This window comes from Strongylocentrotus purpuratus, unplaced genomic scaffold (genome assembly GCF_000002235.5).
Source record: "Strongylocentrotus purpuratus isolate Spur 01 unplaced genomic scaffold, Spur_5.0 spur5_scaffold_5, whole genome shotgun sequence".
NCBI classification, from domain to species: Eukaryota; Metazoa; Echinodermata; class Echinoidea; order Camarodonta; family Strongylocentrotidae; genus Strongylocentrotus; species Strongylocentrotus purpuratus.
Window position 1 is genome coordinate 35,497,001 of NW_022145611.1, and position 24,497 is coordinate 35,521,497.

The window sequence follows — 24,497 nt, forward strand, 5'->3', positions numbered from 1 at the left end:
AGGAGGATTGAAAAGAAAAAGAAAAAGAAAAAGAAAAAGAAAAAGAAAATGAAAAAAGGAAAAAAAGGGATGGAGGGTGAAAATGCAAAGTTGAAGAATGGCGGCATCTATTTCATCTAGCACTCATTAGAGTAGAATCAGTAGATCGCAAGGATAAACAATTTCACTGGATGAATGAATCAAAATTTAAACTGCTTTACCTAGGCTTCTGCTTCAATCTTTACATACTGGTACATTACATGTAAGTAACAAAGCAAATAAATGCCTAAAAGAAACAAAAAACAGATTTTTGCTTGTATTATATTTTTCATATAGAATTATGAGAAGAAGACTGAACAATGATGGCACCCAGATTAAAAGGCGAACGTAAACGGGAAAGGAGAGCATCAGTTTGAATATAAAATGAAAAAGGATGCAATGAGAGATTGAGTTGAGTGATGCAGAACCCTCCTCATTCCCTAATTAGAATGCCAGCAGATATAAACACATCATAATGCAGTCATGCAAGGCTATAGCTAAGGGATTCATTTCATGAGGCATATACGCTGTCACAAAGAATCGTCTCAATCCAATATTCACTGTTCTGACGTTAATGGAGGATGTTTAAGATATCGGCTGTCTAGACAATGTGTGGGATGACACTGCTGCTTATCATAAACTCCTCTCTCATGTACATGTACATGTATATCAATTCTTGATCTCCATTCCCGAGTAAAAAACAATCCTAAAGGCTTTTTATTGTTGTTCTAAATGCACTCTCTCATCATATGCAAGAACATACATCATGTATATGGATAATTTGTTGTATTATATGTTGTTTAGTATGTAATTTCTGCAACAGTTCATTTGACTTGTAAATGAATTATATTGATGTTGATAACTTGATACACAGAAGAAACAGATTAATAAATAAATATAAACATTACATTGTATGAACACTATTAGATGTATATGGTTTCAATACATTAGGGGAGTGGGTGTGTAAATAATACTTAAATATCATTTAAAAGAGAAGACAAGACAAGACAAGACAAGACAAAGAAAAGAAGAGAAGAGAGAGAAAAGAAATGTTGTCACCACAAAATGGCTTGATTTATTGATGTTTGATCAACATACCTTTATCTAAAAGGCCCAAACTGCATTTCTAAGAAATCAATACCATTTTGTGTGATTCATGGATTCTCTGACTCACTAGGTAAAACATATATGGTTCATTTAATGCTGTATTGAGCCATGAGCATCTTCTGAACTGGTTATTTTACAGACTGTTATAAAAGTAATGTTGAAAATAATTTCCACAATATTCTTAGAACACTGTTTAGCCCATGATACAAGGGTTATTTGCAGACTGTATTCTGTATTTTAGCAAAACAATATCAAAAAATTAAAATACATATTTAGAAACTTGTACCCATGACAATAGCCCCCAAAACAGGAAATGATTTAATGTACATGTAACTGTAAACTAATATCAAGGTTCACTACATAGAAAATTATTTCATGTAAAAGTGCACGCAAGTACATGTAAATCATAAGTGTTACGAAATGTTGTAGATTTCTCCTCACACCTTTCTCTCTCTCTCTCTCTCTCTCTCTCTCTCTCTCTCTCTCTCTCTCTCTCTCTCATTCTCTTTGTAACTGGAGGGTGTCTGTTCCTAATCATGATTGGATGAATATGATGAATTATCAACATTTCTAATAAGATCACCAAGGTAGCACATGCATATTGTTTGCAAGAAGGGCCAAAAGATGAATTCCTCCTTCGCAAGTTCCTGGCAGAATACGTCCTGAGTAAAGTTAAGGTCTCTTTGTCTATACCTCTTGTTTAGGGAGCTCTTTGTATTTGTATGGTCTGTTTATGCAAAAGTGAGATTTTCAGGGGGAAATTGTCATCTATTTGTTTTGTAGTACAGCCCCTTATTATTTATTTCTTCCAGAGCTCAAGAGCCTAATCACTTGCTACACCAATTTGTTTCACTGCCCCCCCCCCCCCACTTAAAAAAAAGTAACACATAAATCAATAATTAACACAAGTCATCTAACAATTTAAATACATTTTGCAGATACAATTCTTCTATCTTTAAAGTAAATATTACATAATGTATACAAAAAAAATACTATTTAATTTTATACAAGAAATGGAATCAGCATGGATTGTTACATGGTGTCTGAAGACTAAGGAACGAACATAGGGAGGAGAAAAACCGACTGAATAACTGCATATTCTACCAGCATTTAGTCATGGCAGCCAAGCAGTCTACTCTTCTCTAGCCTGTAAGTCCTTAGTGGCCCTACTTGTCTGAATTCATTTGCCATCTCCCTTCAAATTTATTACCACTTTATGTAAAGGCACCACACTTAAAACCAAGAAGCATGGAGAATTTGGCACACAAATCAATGACAGAAACATTTTGCCCTTTCTTCAATTTCTATCAATCTAACATTCCCCCTACAAACAACCTTATAACAGGTACGATTGTCTCCGCTGACAGCGCGGATCTCAAGTTCACCTCTAATAAAGTGAGAGCGATGTGTATAGAATATAATTCATTTGTCCCCTGGCTTCCCAACATGCATTTTAACATTAGTTCTGCACCAAATACATTCCAGACAGTGTCTGCAAATATGCTGTATGCACAAGTCAATACATGTATGTACAAGCTCATTTAAGACATAATTCATCCTTCATAAATGCTGTACTAGGTTAGTGTGTATCTGTGCTCTGTTGCTGTTAGGCCTGAGTCATCACGGGTTTTGCCGAACCCGGGTTTGACTTGAAAATTTCGGGCGGGGACCGGGTACCCGAAATTTTCACCACTGCACTGACACTAAAAATCGTGTGCATGCAGCGGCGGGAGTTAGACTAAGTTGCTGTTCTAATAATGCGACGGAAAAGACAGTTACTGCTTTCAAAACAATAAAATAATCAATGGAATTAAATTAAGATGCTTTAAAAAATAAATGGATATCGTTTCAGTTGACGGTAGGTGTTTTTATCGCTCTAAAATTGAGGCTGCAAGAAAGGAATCACGCTTCGTGGTACCGATCGGGTGCGTTCAGAAACGGAAGTGGAAATAGATCTATGACCCACTGAAGACAGAGCAAGAAAATGCCACACACAAGACTAAAATGTTGATCAGACTATTGCAATTAAATCGTAATACTAAAGGCATTAATTTAATTGTCAAAATATATCCACAACATAATGGTTTACCCTTGATAGTTTGATGAAGGAAAATAAATTAAAGCTCTTGAAATAACATCGAAGTGCCTTTCGTTCGTTCTAAAAATGCGTGTATAACGGCAAGCAGAAGTTACGAGTCAAGCTTGATATGCACGTTTACATCCCTATACCGTCATCCGACCTGATCGGAACAATAAGCATTAAACCAATTAAAAAACATTACGGAAGACTTTAAGGGACTCCAATTCAACAAAATTACCGTAAAATAATTATTTGCTTTGACAAATAATACTATAGATATTCATAATATCTTACAGAAATAATGATATTTCATGAGCTACGTACTCGATATCGAGTTCAGCTAGCCATCATTTTGAAATGAGACGTAGTTGTCATGCAGTAGACTGTAGAGGGCAGTATGCAGAAGAGAGAGGAAAAAGCGCGGGCCTAAGATCACGTGATATTCACGTGACTATTACGTGATTTTTTTTTCCCCTCTCTAGCTGCGAGCTGCCGCATTCTGCGCTGCATGCATGACAACTATGCCTCATTTCAAAATGATGGCTAGCTGAACTCGATATCGAGTACGTAGCTCATGAAATATCATTATTTCTGTAAGATATTATGAATATCTATAGTATTATTTGTCAAAGCAAATAATTATTTTACGGTAATTTTGTTGAATTGGAGTCCCTTAAAGTCTTACGTGATGTTTTTTAATTGGTTTAATGCTTATTGTTCCGATCAGGTCGGATGACGGTGTAGGGATTTAAACGTGCATATCAAGCTTGACTCGTAACTTCTGCTTGCCGTTATACACGCATTTTTAGAACGAACGAAAGGCACTTCGATGTTATTTCAAGAGCTCTAATTTATTTTCCTTCATCAAACTATCAAGGATAAACCATTATGTTGTGGATATATTTTGACAATTAAATTAATGCCCTTAGTATTACGATTTAATTGCAATAGTCTGATCAATATTTTAGTCTTGTGTGTGGCATTTTCTTGCTCTGTCTTCAGTGCAGGTCATAGATCTATTTCCACTTCCATTTCTGAACGCACTCGATCGGTACCACGAAGCGTGATTCCTTTCTTGCAGCCTCAATTTTAGAGCGATAAAAACACCTACCGTCAACTGAAACAATATCCATTTATTTCTAAAGCATATTTATTTGATTATATTGAAATATAAGTTTGTGAATTCCATATTTTTAGTTCTATATTTCAAAATATCAGTGTGAAATTTAATTTTGAAAAACCCGAAACCCGAAAACCAAAACCGGGTTTCAGCTCGACGGTCGGGGCCCGGGCGGGGACCCGTTTCGACTCAGGCCTAGTTGCTGTAGTAGTGAAGTTTAATTTAGAAAGTCGAGCAATAAAGATTCAAATTAAATTTAAATCAATGATTAAAATGAGAAGTCTTAAATAACATTTCCATTTTTGCAATGCTTCAAACATCACATATTTTAACAGTGCAAATTATTGAGACTATCTGCTCTATTAAACCTGTACTGCACATTTAACATCACACTTTATTTTATACAATGTGTTTATCCTACTCTACAATTCTCCTTTTTATTTGACATTGATGTGACTTGTTGAATGCTTGTCTGATACAGCATTGTCAACAACAAAAATTGCTTCTAATTCTGGAAATTTATGTTAATACTGGTGACACATTTGGATGAAAAACAAGTAGCTCATCGACACCCACTCTCAATAACAGTGATCTATCAACAGCCTACTGCTTGAAGTCACGATACTGTTTGTAAACTTCTTGAATTTATGATACTGTTTGTAATACGTTGTTTACATTTGTTCTCCTCACTGCTCGGTTCCATCAGCTGTATATCATGAAACAAGGGAAGAATTGTAATGATCTAATGCTTCTGGCACATGATTCATCCAACCTTGAACAAATTCAGAGATCTCATCAATAATTAATCATCTAACTCTCGCTAATGCCGTGTCCATAGCAATACGTCCATGCCGCTCAGGGGATTAGGCTGCACATTTGCCAAATTAGCTTTCACACTTTCTAGTGTCCTTTGCAACTAACTCTGCATGCTATTAAATCAAAAGAATATATCATATTTCAAGCACTGATAGCTTAGGCCAACTCACAATCAGACAGTTTGATTTATTACTAGGTTTCATTTTACAGACTGCCCTGATTGCTTAGACCAAGTAAAAAAATAACATGTTTAGCGTCCCCGCCCGCTTCCTTTTTGGGGGCCGCCTCCTATTTTTTTTTTTTAATGAAAAAAAACATGAAAAACACTGCTAAAATGGATCTATTTCTGACTTTAAAAAAAAAAAAAAAAAATGTCGGCGGCCATCTTGAAAAATAGCCCGACTGTCAGGGAAAATGTACAGAGCGGCCATTTTGAAAGGAAAAAAAAAAAAAAAAAAGGGCCTCCTCTTTCCTATTTTTTGAAAAAACAGGACGCTAAACATGTTTTTTTTTTTATTTGGCCTTATTCCTAGCACCCTAATTTTTTACTCTCAGCAATGCCAACATTTTCTTAAATTTGTTGCATTAAATTTCTGAAGTAGGTTAATAGTATGATGCAGTGATACACACTTTGGCTTCAGTTCTTGATATGCTTTTCATCTTCTTCTAATGATATTCAACTGCATTTCCTTTTTTCTTTTAATCTTTTTCTCAACTTATTCATATTTTTCTATTTGCATTCTACATGCCTGTTTTAAGATTTATGAAAGGGGGTGTATTTTCACTCATTGAAATATCATATGTGTGCATGAGCAAAAATCTATCTTCAAAGTTCAAACGTGAGGGGGACACATCCACATTTCTCTCACCAAAAAAAAAGTTTTTTGCTGAATGTTTTATAGGAACTTGGTAAAATTGTTCAGATGAGAGAAAATGGTGCTAAGGAATCAACTTCAGAGCTACATGTAGATGTACAAATAAAGATAATCTGAAAGTTTGAGTGAAAAACAGACCATTATTAATGATAAATATTGGGGAAAACTGATCTGATCGATTCCTAAATTATCCTAACTATATTATTTTAGGTGAATGTTAATTTTCACAAAGCAATGAATTGGCTCTATACCATTCCAAACATTAAAGTGTTAAAAAACCTGTTTTATTCTCATGGAAAAACAGATGAGAACATTCAAAAATTGGTTGGGAGAATTTACTGATAGAGGGGGTTGACCATTGATGCCTTCAGAGAAAACCATAAATATCTTTGTGGTTTGAGAAATTTTTCAGGATTTTTTGCTTATTACAGGAAAAGTATAGTAGAAGGAATATAAGTAACATTTCATACAAAAATTACACAGTTTTTTCATCAACCTTCAACAATGTTATCGGTTCACTTAAAAAAAAATCTTTCAGGTAAGTTACAAAAAGATATTTCATGCATAGACAGGAATTTACATTCTGGCTAAACCCTAAATTTCACTTCCATACATACTCTCGTACAGTATTTAAAAGGCAGGATGTTGCAACTACATTTATTCTCATAAATATGCCATACAATTTATTGTCATCTTTTAATCAACACAAAATAATATGTGTTGAAATGAGAGATGGGTAAGGAATAGAAAGAGATGAGGAGAGGGACAAAGGAATGGAGCAAAGGAGAAATATAGAAGATGATAGAGATTAGGAATAGAGATGAAAGAGAAGAGATGAAAGAGAAAAGATGATAGAGATGAAAGAGAAAAGGAGATAGAGATGAAAGAGAAAAGATGATAGAGATGAAAGAGAAAAGATGATAGAGATGAAAGAGAAAAGGAGATAGAGATGAAAGAGAAAAGGAGATAGAGATGAAAGAGAAAAGATGATAGAGATGAAAGAGAAAAGATGATAGAGATGAAAGAGAAAAGATGATAGAGATGAAAGAGAAAAGATGATAGAGATGAAAGAGAAAAGATGATAGAGATGAAAGAGAAAAGGAGATAGAGATGAAAGAGAAAAGATGATAGAGATGAAAGAGAAAAGATGATAGAGATGAAAGAGAAAAGATGATAGAGATGAAAGAGAAAAGATGATAGAGATGAAAGAGAAAAGATGATAGAGATGAAAGAGAAAAGGAGATAGAGATGAAAGAGAAAAGATGATAGAGATGAAAGAGAAAAGATGATAGAGATGAAAGAGAAAAGATGATAGAGATGAAAGAGAAAAGATGATAGAGATGAAAGAGAAAAGGAGATAGAGAAGCAGGGGAAGGGCGAGAGGGAGGGAGGGAGAGATAAAAAGAAGGTCCCAGACTGATTTGATCAATACTTTTTTGCCCTGGTCCTCCTATCCCTCATGGATGAGTTGAGCAATTTTCAGCCTCAATCTCTAGCCTTGGCCTACACACTCTCAGGGTCAAGGATTATACATCAGACAAGACTTCAAAAACCAAAAAGATTCAGCTCTTCTGAAATACAATCTATGTCATGTACATCTGAGGTAAGATTGATAATCTTCATGTAGTTGTTGTATTTTTAAAACTTTTTTTGTTTACAGACTTGAACCTGGAACAAACTACAAGCATCCAATGGATGCATGAAGAGTTCTGTCTGAAAATCATCTTTAGATAATTGAAACATGTTAATATCAAAAGCCTACTATCTGTCTCTTAATGTTAGTCTTTCATATAAAAAGAAGAATAATGTTCTTTATGGAAATGGTTACTTTTAAACCATTTAAAAATTATCGAAGAATCAATCAGCTGTACCCTAAGCTAAATCTTGTTTACAATTGCTGTTGTGATGTTGTGGTTAATTTGTATTATTATTATCACAATCTTTATAAATGTACACATATCGTCCCTGTTTTCACAAGTGACGGTAGTGAGGAAAATCGTAACGCAAAGTGTATGCGATTTTCATTCACTACCGTCACTTCGTGAAAATAGGGAAGATATATTACATTATTATAATATTTTATTAATCTCCATTCACATCTGAAGGAGCTCTACCTACACTACAGGCAAGTAATGCCTCAGTCACACATTTGCTTATTTGGCTTGCGTATTGCTGCTTATTTATGGCAAGCTGTTGTAACTTTTATTCCTATTTCTTGATATCAAGATTACCATTGCTTTACAACAGAAAATCATTTCTTGATATTGAGAAATAGGAATAAATGTTGAAACAGCTTGCCATACGCAATTACGCAAAGGTGTGACTGAGGCATAAGCCAAGTTCCAATTTTAGAAAACAGTCTGATTATGCTCTTGAAAAGAAGAGAGAGAGAGAGAGAGAGAGAGAGAGAGAGAGAGAGACATAGAGACAGACAGAGAGAGACAGACAGAGAGAGAGAGACAGGAGAGAGACAGACAGAGAATATGTGGAGAGGGGAAGGGGAGATTATCAAAGGAAAGTGGACACTAAACAGTCCTTAATGAAATAAATGTTAACATGTCTCATCACAAATACAGAGGTGTTTTTTTTTTAGTGGCAGTAGTTACAGTACATACTTTTACTTGGCTGTTAATTTTCAGTAGGGGTGGGGCTTGGGAAATTTTTGACTAGAAGTGAAACTACATATTCTCTTACATTTCCACTGCTACATTATACAAAAATTATTCCCCCAAGCAAAGTATGATTACAATGTAAGTCATATCTATTCCTTTGAGCCCTAAACATCTGTCAGTTGAGACTTGTTTGTGTTTCACAGATCTTACTTTTTCTTGAGGCTTCTTTCCCACTGTATCCTCTGTATAGCGTATACCTGTATACCTAATAGTAATAAAATTTATGATACCGATTGCTATCCCAAAATTCTAAGTGTATGAGCAGGAATATAATTTCAAATGCTTCTGGTATACTTCTGATCAAAGTTCTACAACAGGTCATGTTCTCCCCACCAAATATGTCCACATAAGCGTATATAAAGAGTTCAGTTGTAGAACGAGTTCAGTTGTAGAACAAGATATATTTTATACAAGGAAGAAGGAAGAAAGAGGAGAACATTTCTTTATTTTTCAGGAGGTAAAAAGTACAGCTCACAAAGCTAATCAAATATCACTTAAAAATAGGGCAATTAGTGGAAGGCAATAAAAGAAGCATTCTAGCAGCCTCCATTGTTGAGAAGGCATCACCTTAGAATTCATCATCATTTCCATCTTCTCATCTTGAGGATGACTCACAGGTCTACATGTAAGCCACCATGAGCATAGGCCGCACCCTGACCAATCGACTAAGAAACTACGTCAGCATCCATCCTCCAAGCACTGAGATGAGATGCATCCCTCCCTCCCTCCCTACCCTCCTCACACAGGCAGAGATGGAGTCTTGCATAGGGCCCTCCAGGCTTGGAGGCCCCTGCCTTCAAATGCTCACTAGCCAAAGCCCAACGTCATAAGCCACCACCTGACCGAGAAGAGGAGTATGACAATGGCCGCTAGAGCATCCAACGCATCGCCCCGCATCTTCCTCCGAGGGGCAGGATGGAGACGGGTGCAGGCTTGGCTTGGGGAGCTAATGCAGGCACTGATATTCATGCACTCGTGATGGAGTAGCTTGTTTACGCACGCACCATGCTTCGTGCATGCCGCTGCTGCGACAGTGTGTTATCAGCGATGCCCTACTCTTGACAGACATCACCTGATCTCATGGCTGGCTACGAGATGGGTACATGGATTGAAATAAAAGGGAAGGGTCTTATATTGCTCTATGGGTGGTGTTCCTTCCTAGACTCCCATTGAGTCCATTGGTTGGGGTCTTTACAAATGTAGGTCATGTCATATCTCAGATGTAATCTCAGAAGTAGTAATCACTCACAAATCAATTCCTTTAACCTCTGACCTTATGCAAAATCAATACCATGGCTCAATGTGAGTAATAACACCTTTGCGTTCCAAGAGTGTAAGAATGAATTATTACGATACGTCAGGTGAATGTGATTGGATCATAAGGGAAGTCATGCTACAGTACAAAGTCAAGCGAGATATAACCAAAAAAAAAACATGTAGTAGAGGAAAAGAGACATACATTATCAAAGGGAATGTCCACCCTGAATAAGTTGGTTTCAATGAGAGGAACAACTCAATGAAAGTTTGAGAAAATTCGGATTAAAAATTAGAGTGCAATAAATAAAACACAAATTGGCAACTATGTGACACGTGTTACAAGAGGTACCCTCTCATTGGCTCTGTATCGAGAAGGAACAACAAAATCAGAAATTGCTATTTTCTCTCAAGAAATCATCATACATGCATCCTTAACATAAGTATTGCACATATGTTTCTATGCAACCCCTACAGTATATGGAAAGAAACTATTCTGTTATCAATAATAAAGAAAAATGAAGTTTATGAATTTCATGTACAGAGCAAATGGGAGAGGACCTCGCAAGATATGTCAGTGTTGCCAATTTGTTTTTTGATTGATCGCATCTTTTAAGTTCATAACTTTTTTATTTTCAACATGGGTACCGGTATATACATGAATAATAGTAATACACATGCACTTTATTTTTACATTACAATTCAATGAAAGTAAGGGCATTGTCTTTAGATTAGAAAGTAGGGAAAATATCTTGGATCTATAATCTTTACTAATGATGGAAGAATGAGAAGGGTGTAAAGGCAATCTAATGAATCTATCATATATCAACTATGATTAGAATAACTGGAATATAATTATTCACCATAGCAACCTTCCATGCATGGATGGAAATTTACAATCAGATAATGATCAGTGTCACATTAATTATGCTAATTCTCTTTACTAAACAATGAGCAGTATTCCCCTTATCAAAGTGGGTCACCTTCACTTATCAGGATTGAACTATTATAAAATACACAGGAGAACAGGAATCAGAATCAGATTATCTTCAAATATGTAAGCACAAATAGTCATGGATCCTCTTTAACATAAGTTTAGTATACAAAATAAATTTAACTTTTGTATTTTGGATAACATTAATTTCATTGAACGAAAAGTGAGAGTAAGGTCTTAGTAAAAATAAGTTTTGAAATAACCCAGATTGAAAGTACATGTATTTTAGACATTGTGGATATGTATTTTTTGTTTTTTATCATGGTGAACAAATTTTGAGAACTACTGACATTATTCTCATATCAAAATTCTAACTGAATACAATATTATGAGAAACATAATCATCACCTACATGTATATTTAACAAATAGACAATTGCATACAGCTGCAAAAATCAACTATATATATAATATCATGTAGAGTGAATTGCAGCCTTTTCTCTTCTTTTCACTTTGAAATAACACCATAATATTCATAGTCCTATATGATATACAGTGTTTTGATGGATTGGAGGATTTATGTTAACAATAGTACTAATATTGTCATATATACAAAACAGGCAAATTAATTTCTTTGTCAGCCGAGAGGCAGAAGGGCCTAAGTTGTGTCATTTTACATAGAGTTACCCGGTTCGATGACAGTGTACTGTTGACTAGAACAATCAATAGGTCCTGTGTGCACTTACAGGTTGTTTACATGTACATAATTCATATCACAAAAATGGAATTACATCTACACGCAGACACTGGGGCAAACTTACAGTATACATGTACCTAGGTGAAAAATGTATTACATAAATTATGTATACAGGATTACAGACATATATATGCATGCCAATTTGTTGAATACATGGATAAGATGAAGTTGTACTATGATAGGAAAGAAAAAGGGAGAGATAAACAAAGACAGATAAACATACATGTAGACGAGAGTGAGAGTGTGTGTGAGAGAGAGAGAGAGAGAGAGAGAGAGACAGACAGACAGAGAGACAGAGAGAGCGAGAGAGAATGACAGAAATGAAAGGAGAGAGTGTACATGTGTGAGAGATAGGTGGTGTGGGTAGATTTGTTGTGGGTGAGGGTTGTGTGGGAGCGGTGTAATAGAAATGTATGAAAAATAAACATGTACAGGTAAGATTATGGATTATCAGCTGGGGAAAGTGAGGGGGGGCGGCAGAATTTCAAGTGGGTGAGAGACAAAAAAGAGGTAACAAAATACATCCATTACCGATAGGAATGAAAGAGAGACATTACACAGTGAAAAGCAGACATCTAGAGCATCCAGACTAATGAAACTTTATAGTGCAAATACAGACACCAAATACATGTAATTAGTGGGAATTGTAGATGTTTGTCTTCAGCAGGCAATATATCTGTATGCACGCTCACAAACCTCGTACATGTGCCTGAGAGTAATAGTGTGGGAAATAGGGTTAAAGTGACGCTCACAGCTAAATGCATTTTTGGAGGATGAACATGTATCTGAGTATCTGCACGTTTTATTTACATTCTGGGAATATGTAAATTATGACCTTTAATTCTTTTTTATAGAGATCACAAGTCTGGGAATAAGAAAGGAACTTTGACAGCATGTTTTAATCACGTTGCTCCTTGTATGATTTTGCCTTTAATCTGTCTCTCATTTCCATCTCTGATAAAAGACAAAGAGATGAGGTTTCAGTCTACCAATATTGTGAGTTTGTGGTACATGATTGATGACTCACGTAATTAAGAGCAGTAGTTACAGGTACACGCAGTAACAATACAAACAAGAGCCTAAGACGTTATATCGATGATATCACACAAAGTTAAATAGAATTAATAAAACTGTAAATTAACATACATGTACCAGTAATATGTACACATTGTATATCAGCTTCCTGTCAGTAACATTAAACATTTACTATTCAACTCCAGGTGGAATTTAGATGAGGTTTTCTGGCTCACCGTAGGGCGACGTGAATGCTCTCATAGTGCAATCAATAAATAATTAATTAGATTGTTCATCTGAGACCTCCAAAATAAATGTCAGAAAGGCAAGCCTGTAGGCTGCTGCAAACTTCAACAAAGACTGGTGTATGCATTGGCGTCACTTCGCTTTCAAGAGAAAAATCACTCAACAAACTAATCTTCTTTCTCAAATGCACTGATGAGTTTTATTTCTTTTGAAACTTGTGACTTTTCTCCCTTTTCTCTATTCAGATGTTGAACAAAATAAAAGTCATGTTACTTTTTTTCTATGATGCAAATAAAATGAAATATTATAAATCACTTAAAAGTCTCCTTTCTTAATGAAAAAATTTAATATCCAGAAAAAATTTAATATCCAGAGAAAATATTTTGTTCCTATTCCTTTCTTTGTTTCTTATCACCCCATTTTTTAAAACTTCTGCAAAGATCTCACATGAATTTAAAATAAAAACAGGTAAATTTATCAATTTAAGATTTCTGCTGAATATTTATTTTAGTTCAGCTCAAGAATTACCCTGTAATGCCTGTATAGCCTCTTAAACAAGTGTTTTTCTCAGGGAGCAAGTGTTTGTTCCTGATCTTTTACTTTAAAATGCCTTTTTTGGTTATTTTTGTCATTTTCAATGATCACACTTGCATCTTAATTCTGCACTCAAGGACAGTGCCACACAATTTTGTTCTCAATAAAATACACCCATGAGCAATTTTTTCTGCAACAGGATTTCATATTCATTCTTTCTTTCTTATTTACTTGAATGTGATTGTGCACATTCAAAACTATTGATCAAGAATACAGAATGCCTTTCCAGTCTCCAATTGCTATGGTTTAGATATTTTCTCTTAAAATCATCCTGTGTTGTACACATAAACAAGAAAAACGCGACTGCGTATCCTATATGCCTCCGTCCTCCGCCCTAAATTCAATTAAGGAAATGAATAACATTATTCTTTAAATAAATTTATATCATTATGAAAACAAAAAGCCTATAATTACATGTCCTGACTATGATCTTTGACCTTTAACCTACTTACTAACAAATCTAATTGGATCGTCTTCCTATAGTATAACCATGTTTAAAGCTCACACCTCAAGAAGTACTTGACATACTGTAAACGCTGTTATTTTCACGTGATTAAGTTTTTGCGCTGAGCGACCCCAAAACATATTCGAATGTACCGCGAATATATTTCTACTTGTACAGTATTTTGAGAACAATGCTAATAGCTCTATTTTCACAAATTGCCCTCTAAGAAACTAAGACTTTGGACATTTTGACCCTTCTTACCCTAGACCTAAAATCTGAACAGGTCGTCTTTATATGGTGATACAAACTAGTGTCTTGTTTGAAGCTTACACCTCTAGTTGTTTTTGCGATACCGCAATACAAAGGCTATTACTTGCAGTTTCAGAAATTTACCTCTATGACCTTTGACCTAGGTCCTCCAAAACCTATTCTGATCATCTTCCTCATTCCTATGGTGATCCATATTGAGATATCGTGATATCGGCAGAGGCATTAACAGGGGGGGGGGGTAACCATCTGAAAAATAACTGTCGGCATCTAAACTAGTTCCGATTGCATCAGGTTTCAGTTAGCGGTAATATTTTTGTGGTGTGAATACTTGCATTGTGAGATTAGCAAGATTATGTTTATTTGCAATCTCACAAACTTCTAAAAGTTCCAATTTAATGTGCATAATCACTGCTTTTCTAAAACTGGTCACAGTGACTATACTGCAAAGAAAAGAATTATAATCCATATCAAGGGTATAAATACAGCGTATTGCTACTTGATGCAAAAGTTCTTGAGAAATGGAATATATTAATAGGATAGTAAATTGAAAGTAAAGTTTGGGATTTGACCAGTTCAGGATATTGACAATACCCCCCTCTCATTCAATTCTCTTTCTCCGTACATTGCCCCTCTCCGAGGACAAAAGTCCAAAGTATTACTTCAAATATATTCTCATTTTCTCCCACATGGCAAACCAATTCTTTTCTACATTAGAAAGTGAGAAGCTACATGTTCTGTCTACTGCGCCAGAAGCGCCTTACACTCTGTTCAAGTATATTTTAGAGTATAGAGTTTAACACATGTTCTAGATGATACCGGATGATACTAATTAAAGACGCTGTGAATTCACTACACCTCTGTTAATGTACATGTAGATATGAATCCCTCTACCTGTTTTGGTGCGATCCCCTTGATAATTTGTTGCTGGTTTCAGGGAGAAAAAAAGGTTGGAGGGTTATGATTATGTCCAACATGTATTGATCTTGCCTACAGGGGTAATGCAGAGTGGGTGTGGTCGATATCCACCCCCACCACACCATTCATAATGTTGTTGGTAACTTTGAAAGTTACTTTCAACCCTGTGCGCAAGATAATTTGAAGATCCTCCTTCTTCTGGGGGAGAACGAGGGGGGGGGGGGGTTCATCCATCCTTGTGGTGGGTCCATCCATATCCCTCTTGCCAGTTAACCTTTTTGTTTAATGCCCCTTGTTGCCCATCAGTATATGGTATGTTTTCTGACAAGTCTGATACTTTTATAGCTTGTCTTTAACAACTGTCATGATATCATCCGTTTCTTTAATATTTTGTCTGCAACTTTAGCCAAAGGTAATATATTATCATCTGTTTGGAGCCAGAAGGGCGATCATAACGCATGCTCATAAAACAGTGTTAAAGCCCTTCTGATTCTGAACAGATCACTTCTAATGTTACAACTATGTTGCAACACTCTAGCAGCAGAAATTATCAAATTCGATCTTAAATATCAGACGTATTCCAACTAACCAAATACAACCACATGCATGTATACCTACAAACACACACATTCTATCCACTTATACGTAGTCCCAGCCCCCCCACTCAGGGGTCGGAATGACCGCATGCGTGTTGCCAAAATGTCCGGTAAAGGGGTACTTTTCGTGCGACAAAGTCCGGGCCGAGAATTGTAAAAAAAGGGGTGTATTTGACTTTTCACCCGGAGATTTCTTTAAAAAGGGGGTGTTTTTCCTTTTTTTTCTCTAATCTCTTTGGACTCCTGAGAAGTTATTCCGAATTTAGGGGGGTACATTGAGCATTTTTCCTGATTTAGGGGGGTCCCCAAGGCAGGAAAAGCCCGCGAAAAGCCCGCGAAAAGCCCGCGAAAGGGGGGTTCAGAAATGTTGGCAGTCCTCAGATAGGGGGTGCTTTCAAAAAGAGGGAACAAGCATATGCGTACCCTAAAAAACACTGAGTGGGGGGGGGGGGGGCAGGGTACGTAGTTTAATAGATTGAAGGATGCCATTTAAGTACAAGAAATATGAGACTATGATTTATGATCCACTCATTCCCAGTCTACAGTCTAGTCACATACATTTCCCCATTTCCAAGCACAACAACCATCAAATCATACACAAATATTTTTTTAGAACTGACAGAACCCCCTAAAATCTCAATGTTATATGTTATCATCTTGACTTACTTGCAATTTTTCATCATCTCCTCTTGCGAGAGTATTTTAACGGGTGCTAGTGGCTCCGTATTCATGTTGTAATTACGGAAGCATACGGCCAGCTTGTCATCGAAATTGTTGACCAAGTCTTCGATGGATGATGAACGCATTTCGTTGAAGTTATCCGGGCTAATTTCCTCTCTCTGTGACAAAACTGGTAAAGCTTCTCCATTGGAATTTATGACGTCTGCTGAACTACGAAAATCTATGAATTCAGGCCATTCGTCGCTTCCCGCGTCGCCGTTTTCTTCGAACACAGCGAGTGGGGCTGCCATTTTGGTTAGAATTATTCACTTCAACAGCAGTACACTTTATATTATACACTGTCGATGGGTGAACTCTGTCCGGTGGGCGCTGGCGCAGGTCACCGAGAAGGCCCCGCTAGTTTGTATGTAAATATGCACGTCTTTGACGTACGGTGCATGTGTACGTTTGTGTGTTGGTTGTACGTTGTCGAAGTCAGCATTTCCGACTCGACTTCTTGCTTTCCCATTTCTGGAAGTACGCCATCTTGAGTCTATTTACATCACATTTCGCAAACTTTGGCTGTTACCAAGAAGAAAAAAGGTATACAAATAATAGAAAATAATGTAATAAAAATAACGCAGTGCAGTCGGCTTGAGGGAGATAAGGAGTATACAAAGGAACAGTTCCCCCAATGGCGTATCCAGAAGTTGTATTTTATATTTTGTTTCTCCTAGGTTACCTCATGGGGGATGGGGGGGGGGGGGGGGGGTTGTGTGCACCCAATGACAATGACAATGCATTTTATTTCTTGAACGCTCATGGGCATGAAATGAATAAAAACATATGATGTAATGGAAAGATGAATGCAAATATTATTACAGTTTAAAGACAACCAAATCTTCACGAAAAAAGAGAAAAAGAATTTTTTTTAAAAATCAGATATGCCTTGCTCAAAAAATAAAACAAAGGGCACAATTTTTAAGGGACATGATCTCACCTGAATGGCGCATTGTTTTAAATATTGGATTTGCCGTTTAATCAGGCAACTGGGTTACAAGAAAAACAATCAAACAACAACAACAACAACCAAAACAAACAAAAACAACTGCCGAGTGATATTTTTGTATTAGTTACACTGTCGCTCATATAGTTGGAATATATATATATATTTTTTCTTTACCTCAAGCGGGGGCTAGGGTAGGGGGCAGTTCCCACAATAAAAAAAGAAAAAAGAAAATGCAATCAATTATTTTTTTATGTCGATGTGCTATATTAGTGTCCTTTTGTGGGGGTATTAGTCCACATTACTGCTATTTATGACATAAGGGCGTAGGTCCCCTCGTTGATAAGCATATGCTTTAGCAGTCACGCAAAACAAAAACTGGCAAATTATTATTCAATAAAATCTGAGAATGTATACTATTATTGTCAAAATAATTCCATAAATTAGGGTTAACACAAAATATTCCAACTATATGAGCGACAGTGTATATAGCTTGGCCGCCGAGCGACCTTTTCATTTAATTGAAGAGAAATGCACATTTCATAAGCATAATTGACTCTTCATTACAGTCAGCGTATCCATAAAAGTATAAACGATGAATCCAATGTATCCCACACCCACACACCACCCCCTCCCTCCCCTCCGTGGCCAAGAGATTCAAACTTTTTATAAATAAAGATAAAAATTGCAATGTAGTTAGTCCAGGGCACAAAGGCTTAAGGGCAAGGGACTAGGTAAATGGGACATGAGGACTATACGAAAAGGCCCCTCTCTTAGTCGCTTTGGTTCCTCGAAGTTATTCTATCCTTATAGATCCGTGCCCCTTCACTCTCAATGAGGGCAATGCCTCCGTTCATGGGCAAATTACAGACAAAGGGTCGAATACGTTTTTCTTTCATTGACGAAAATTTTGAAGAAAAGAATTTTTCTTCCACAGGCAAAATTCAATTTTGTAACCCATTTTTACCTTTCCTTTTTCACGCTCTCTCTTTCGCTCTCTCTCGCTATCTCTCTATCTCTCTCTCTCTCTCTCTCTCTCTCTCTCTCTCTTCTCTACTATTTTTTAATTTATACGAAACTCACTTTTGTTGGTTCTCCTCCTGTGATTAGATGATGTATCTGCTTCATTTATCACGTAAGTTTTTTATTGAGTGAAGGGCGCTCTGCATAAAAAGTGTTGAAGTAATGAACTCAACAAATTACGTGATTTCGATTGGCTGAAAGCGATGGCTGTTCCAAGTTGTGTTTAATCGCAAACTTTCTATTGAACGAAGCTCCAGAAACTGAGTTAGGAATTGGTTTCTTTTGTCCTTTTTGCGTTGAACTTTTCAAAAGTATATTAAATTGATATCCGACTTTATAACTTCTCCTACACTGGGTTTGAAACTAAGCCTACTTGTAGCGAGGCCCCAGCAGCAGATCCAGGATTCTTTTGCAGGATGGGAGGGTTTTCATTTTCGGTGGATAGTATTCACAGGTACAGTCAAACGTGTCTATAGCGACTGCCCGAGGGAAACACAAAAATGAGGTCTTTGTAGACAGGTGGTCACTAAAGCAGGTTTGACTATATATGCCACATTTTGGTTTTTATGGGGGGATACGTGCCCTGTGCCCCCTATAACTGCTTCAGCCACTGTGCTGAAGCTTTTAGTTAAATCAATTTGCTTTTACTTTGATTATAGCGTCATACAATTTTGACTTTTTACTTTCACATTTCTCCCTTCATCCGCCCGTTCATTCATCATTTTTCTCATTCTGAATGTGGTTATCCTTCCCTTCCCCTCACTTTCTCTGCTCCATTCATTCACGCAATTTTTACAAATTTCTTAAAAATTATCATCTTCTCTCAAAGTCGGATTGTTTGCTAAATGCCTTTTTCATTGTATGTTTCTGAGACGAATTTCTATGCAACTGAGCGTGTATAGGGGGCTGCAAAAAAATATTTACCGGTAGTAACAATCAATGCATAGAACATTTACCATGAAAAAGTATGAAAAAGCTTTCCGACGTATAAATTTTCTACACTTAACGGACCAAGCAATTTGAATGGGCTTGACCTATAGATCTTTACTTTAAAAAGGAATTATGTTCACTTTAAAATATTAACCTCACTAAAAGACTCTCCTTCTCTCTTTACCTCTCTTTCTCTTTTTCTCAGTCTATCATTTCGATTGTAGACCACACATAATTTTTCTTTCAATCTAGATTCTAGTTTCATATTCTATTACGATCGATATTTTATACAATGTGGAAAACCGAAAAAAAAAGAGAAAATGTTATTATGAGATCGTCGATCAGTATGGTGAAAGTCCTGCACAACTGAAAAACCCAAATCTCCTGTAATGGATCAGTTGATAGAACGATATGTTTGATTGTCTATATAAGGAACGAAATGATCCAGGATCATAACAAAATTGGTGCACTTAGTGACCTTGCTGGGTAAAGTTTCATCCTCAAAGCAAATGTTATCTAAAGAGGCTAAAAGTAGTAGCATATTTCAATTAAAAAAACAAAAAGATTAATAAAAAGAAAAGAAAAACATGAGAAAAATTATTTTACCTTTTAAGTATTTGGTTTATGTTCAATTTGATTTATGCGATACTTGTACCAGGGGATCATTTTGAACAACAATTCTCACATAAACACGTTAGGTGTGTATACTCTTTGATCATTAGTATGCTATATAATTCATTGAAACGTTGATTATAACCTTCCAAGACCTGTTATGAATAAACGTATGAATAAAGAGTGGCTTATTGGGGATACTGACTAAACACTGTTTTGTATACAAACATTTTCAAGGCTCCGACTCGCAGGCCCAGGTTTAAAACCAGCTCGCTGATCTCACATTCATATTGTCCGAACCTCGCGAGTCTTCTCATTCTATTATATCCCAAGTTGGCCACTTTTTATCTTTATATATCAAATTGAAATCCAACTACCACATACATCTGTGAATCTTGATGTGCATCCTCTCTTTCTTCTTTTTTTCTTTTTTCTATCTTTTTTCCCTTTTACCAATATTTTTTTCCTCCATATTTGTATTATTATGTATCCTTTGAGGGTAGTCATGCTATCAAGCTATGCTTACTTTGTCAACCCTCCTGTTTGATGTTTTCGATTAGTTACAGCCAGCCTTACGTTATTCTACATATATCCTTTTGTCATGTGTAAATTTGCAATGTTTGTTTGTTATATATTTGTAAAAATGCAAAGGAAAAAGAAAATCAAACAGAAATAAATAAATCAAATCAAATCAAATTATTAACGGTAGGTTCTGATATCAGTTTAATGATGTTCTAGAATACAATAATCCGGAATGACAAATAATAATTATCTCAGGCGCTGCTCTTTTATTCCAGATTTATCATATGAAGTGAATAAATGTATGAATGACGAAATTTAATCACATTTAGTAATATATGCCTACAATGAATATACACATTTGGTTCAAAAGACTAACGGCAAGAGAAAAATGGTAATTTTGGTAGGCCTCGATTTACTTGACGTTCACGCGTTTTAATATATTTGTACGTATATGTCTATGAAGAACTTTGAGTTCAACATTAAACTTGCAAATCACATCAATATTACAGATATTGTTTAATTTGAGGGAGAAAAAAATTACCTGATGAATAACGTTTTTTTCTTTTAAAGGTATATAATTATACAATTCAAAGTAAGTTGAGGGAAAAAAATTAGCTGATTTATAACTTTTTTTTCTATATACATATATACGTATATACAAATATTTATTGTCGTAATTTATTGTAATTTTGATCATTAGAGTTTACATGCAAAGTCGTCGATTCCTCTACAGGTTTGTTTGGGTATTTGTTAATTTTTTTTTTTTTTTTAGTGGAGAGGTGGGGGGGGGGGGGGGGGGGGGGGGGGGGGGGGGGGGGGGGGGGGGGGGGGGGGGAGGGGCAAACGCATTAATATCATAATATTATTTTCCGTTTTAAACCCTCGCTAAAAAAGAAGAACAATTAATGCTCTTCTGATTTTGTCTGTTCAATTATCTCATTCACACCATTTTTCATTTATTTATTTATTTATTACCTAAATTTAAGTTACATTGTTTGTCAGCTGACATAATTTATACAATCGGTAAATGGAGCCAACAAGTAGAAATAGCTAGTCTAGGTTGACCCCATTCAATACACTATCATTTATGACAAGCAATTAAGAATAAACGTTGAATCATAAACAAGTAACGGTTTGCACTAACATTAAAACAATTTTGTTAATTTGAAATATATACACGAAACAATAATATCACTCAAAAATATATGTACACTAATATATATTTCAAATATTTACACAATATCGTTAAAATATTTCATGGTAATTCTTTTCGTATTATACAATATTTACATTAAATGTGCCAATAAGAATTAATCAAATTTCGTTCTTCAAGAAGGTCTGTATTTTGTCCAAAGCATTTTCGCGATGAACATTTTTCTAATTTCATTGGACAGAGCATTTTAAGTACATGCACCAAAATATCATACAGACTGTTTTCCTTTGTTTGTTTTTACTTTTATAAGATTTTATAAGATTATGATATTCATAGGTTCTTGTTTCATCAGCATGTTGTACACAATGTAAAATAATCTATAAAACATATGATATTTTAAACTCATAAAAACAAGGGAGATATATGGTGATAGTAATATTATTTTAAATGAGATAACATGTTTGATTTTTGTTTGTATCATCAAAGTGAAAACGTCATCACTAGCTACCGTAAAAAAGAAATAGGCACCCAAATATGAGAATATTCAGGCATGTCGCTGCCCAAATGTGAGTTCATCTGGTCATGGTTGCTCGAATATTGGATCTCTGAAAATGCTCGGGGAGCAAGCACCCAGCCCCTCCCCCGCCCCGTACGCCTATGACTGCAACAGGGCAGTGGTGTTGCGAGTTTTGAACATAATCGACTCTCTATTCAATTCCTCTTCAAATGGGGCTTGAAATTAACGAACTTTCTAGAGCCAAAGAATTTAGCAAGGTAACAGAAACCTAAGACTTCTTTAACTTGCTGAACCTCCCCAAATATAATTTTTACACTGCATTAAAATGATAATAATTTTAGACTTGTAGCGCAGATATCTGTCTAAAATGGCAACCGAGGCGCATAAAGAAGTCAGTAAATATATTACAAGGCAATAAAAAAAGTTAATAAAAATAAAAAACACGGCAAAATTGTAACAATTGCAATAGAATAATCTGATACAATAATAAAATACAACATTTGCGACACAGTAAGGAGCAACCGAAAACAAATAATCAAACCCTTTTCAAACGCCATTTAGGAACTATAATTGAAATAGGGGCACTGAATTACGAAATCTTGACGCAAAACGTGTGAGTGAGCAAAGCGACCGAGCTTTAGAAAATTTCGCAACTTTAACCCCCCAAAACTCTATTTCTAATACGACTTACTCTTCATATTGAAGGGGGAACGCATCAGCCTATAATGATCATGAATTCTCTTCCTTTTCTACTCTTCCTCTTTCCATTTCACTACCGAAATTAACACCCGTTCTATTGGCCAATTAACCCACTCCAATGCTAATCATCTTAAGCCATAGTGGTACAGTATGGTCTCTTGTATCAAAGGCCTTTGCAAAATCAGAAGAAGAAAAAATCTCCCTTATCAGTGAATTGCGTTAAATGATGTAACACATTTAGAAATGAACGTTTGGTGCTATAGCCATGGCAGAAACCCTAATGTTTACCAAGAATTGTGTTTGCATTCAGAAACTTGTTCATTTTGTGCTTTTTTTTCGCACCGGACGTTTTTCAATTATTTTGATCGACATCGAAATAGTCTCACGAAATTTCGCCTAAATTGGACATTCGTGAAAGCATAAAGGATTGGATTTATCCCAGAGTTAGCCCATACGGTATTCTCACTGATATCCCAAACCAGGTTACTGATGCATGTTTCTTCGCAGAAAGCATTCGCAATGGTGCAGATTTCATATGGAAGACAACACACGCCAAACACCATGACAACGAGGGCTAGCTTTTTAGCAAGTATTGTATTCTTTTGCAGTCTCACGCTGGTAAAGTGATCAAATTTTGTATTTGGTGTCGCATTCATGTGGATTGCTTGTGAAACAGTTTGGATACTCATAGATGTATTGGCTCGCTGTGAAGTAGAAGACGGACGAAAAGATTTTGTTTTATGATTATTACCATCCTTCACTCCTTTTACAGCATCCATGTTTGTGCGACATTCTTGATTCACACGGTAATCTGTTGTTTCATCAAAGTTTCGGTTGATTGTGATAACTTGAAATTGATCAAACTGCCTCTTAATGTTAACAAAAATAAGAACATTTAATAGAACAACATTCGAAAATGGTATGAAGAATCCAATAAGACTAAGAGCCGATGTTACGAACGGATTCACAAGGAACTCCATGGCACACTCGTGCGAATAATCCATCGTCTCCTTTCGTCCGCCAAAAGTTGACCATCCGAAAGAAAGTAGGACGAAAACTGTGAAGTTGATTATCCAAGCTGATATGATTGCATATCGAACACGTTTTCGTGTCACGAATGATCGGTGTTTGATGGGCTTCGTAACTAGCAAATATCTATCGATACTGATGAACACGATCATCACGCACGATACATAGACGGCTACGTAGTCGATAACGCTGTATAATCTACAGATGTACTCGCCGAACAACCAACGCCCACTTACAATAGTCGTCAAATTGACCGTTAGCGATACGAGTCCGACGATCAAATCGGCAAAGGCAAGATTGAGAATGATCAGGTTAGCCGGTCGTTGACGTAAGTTTCTGTCTTGAAAGTATGAAATGATGACGAGAAGATTTCCGATGACAGTGGTCGCAATGAAGATACCGTAGATAGCTACGACTGGAATCAATGCCGATAGTGGTAGGTTACTATCCTCTGAAGATAAGACAGGTGTCCTGTTGTTGTTGTTGTTGTTGTTGAAGTGGGTAGACTCTTCAGGATCCATAATCTGCAGACAGGTCGTGAGAATTTTTATAGATTAGAATGACATCTCAATTTGTTATAAAAGACAAAAGTAACAAAAAGATCCCGAACTATTCCCCGTGAATGAGAAAGCGA

General features: G+C 36.0%; 1 protein-coding gene across 1 annotated transcript in view; it reads right to left on the reverse strand.

Moving 5' to 3' along the window:
- The window catches only part of LOC756224 (fasciculation and elongation protein zeta-2), a 55,843-nt gene extending 38,987 nt beyond the window's left edge, over positions 1 to 16,856 (reverse strand). The window contains exon 1 of the mRNA XM_011685007.2: positions 16,379 to 16,856. Within this exon, the coding sequence (XP_011683309.2) occupies positions 16,379 to 16,683 (305 nt within the window). The 5' untranslated portion in view covers positions 16,684 to 16,856. The remainder of the gene's footprint in view (positions 1 to 16,378) is intronic.
- Between the last annotated feature and the right edge of the window lie 7,641 nt (positions 16,857 to 24,497).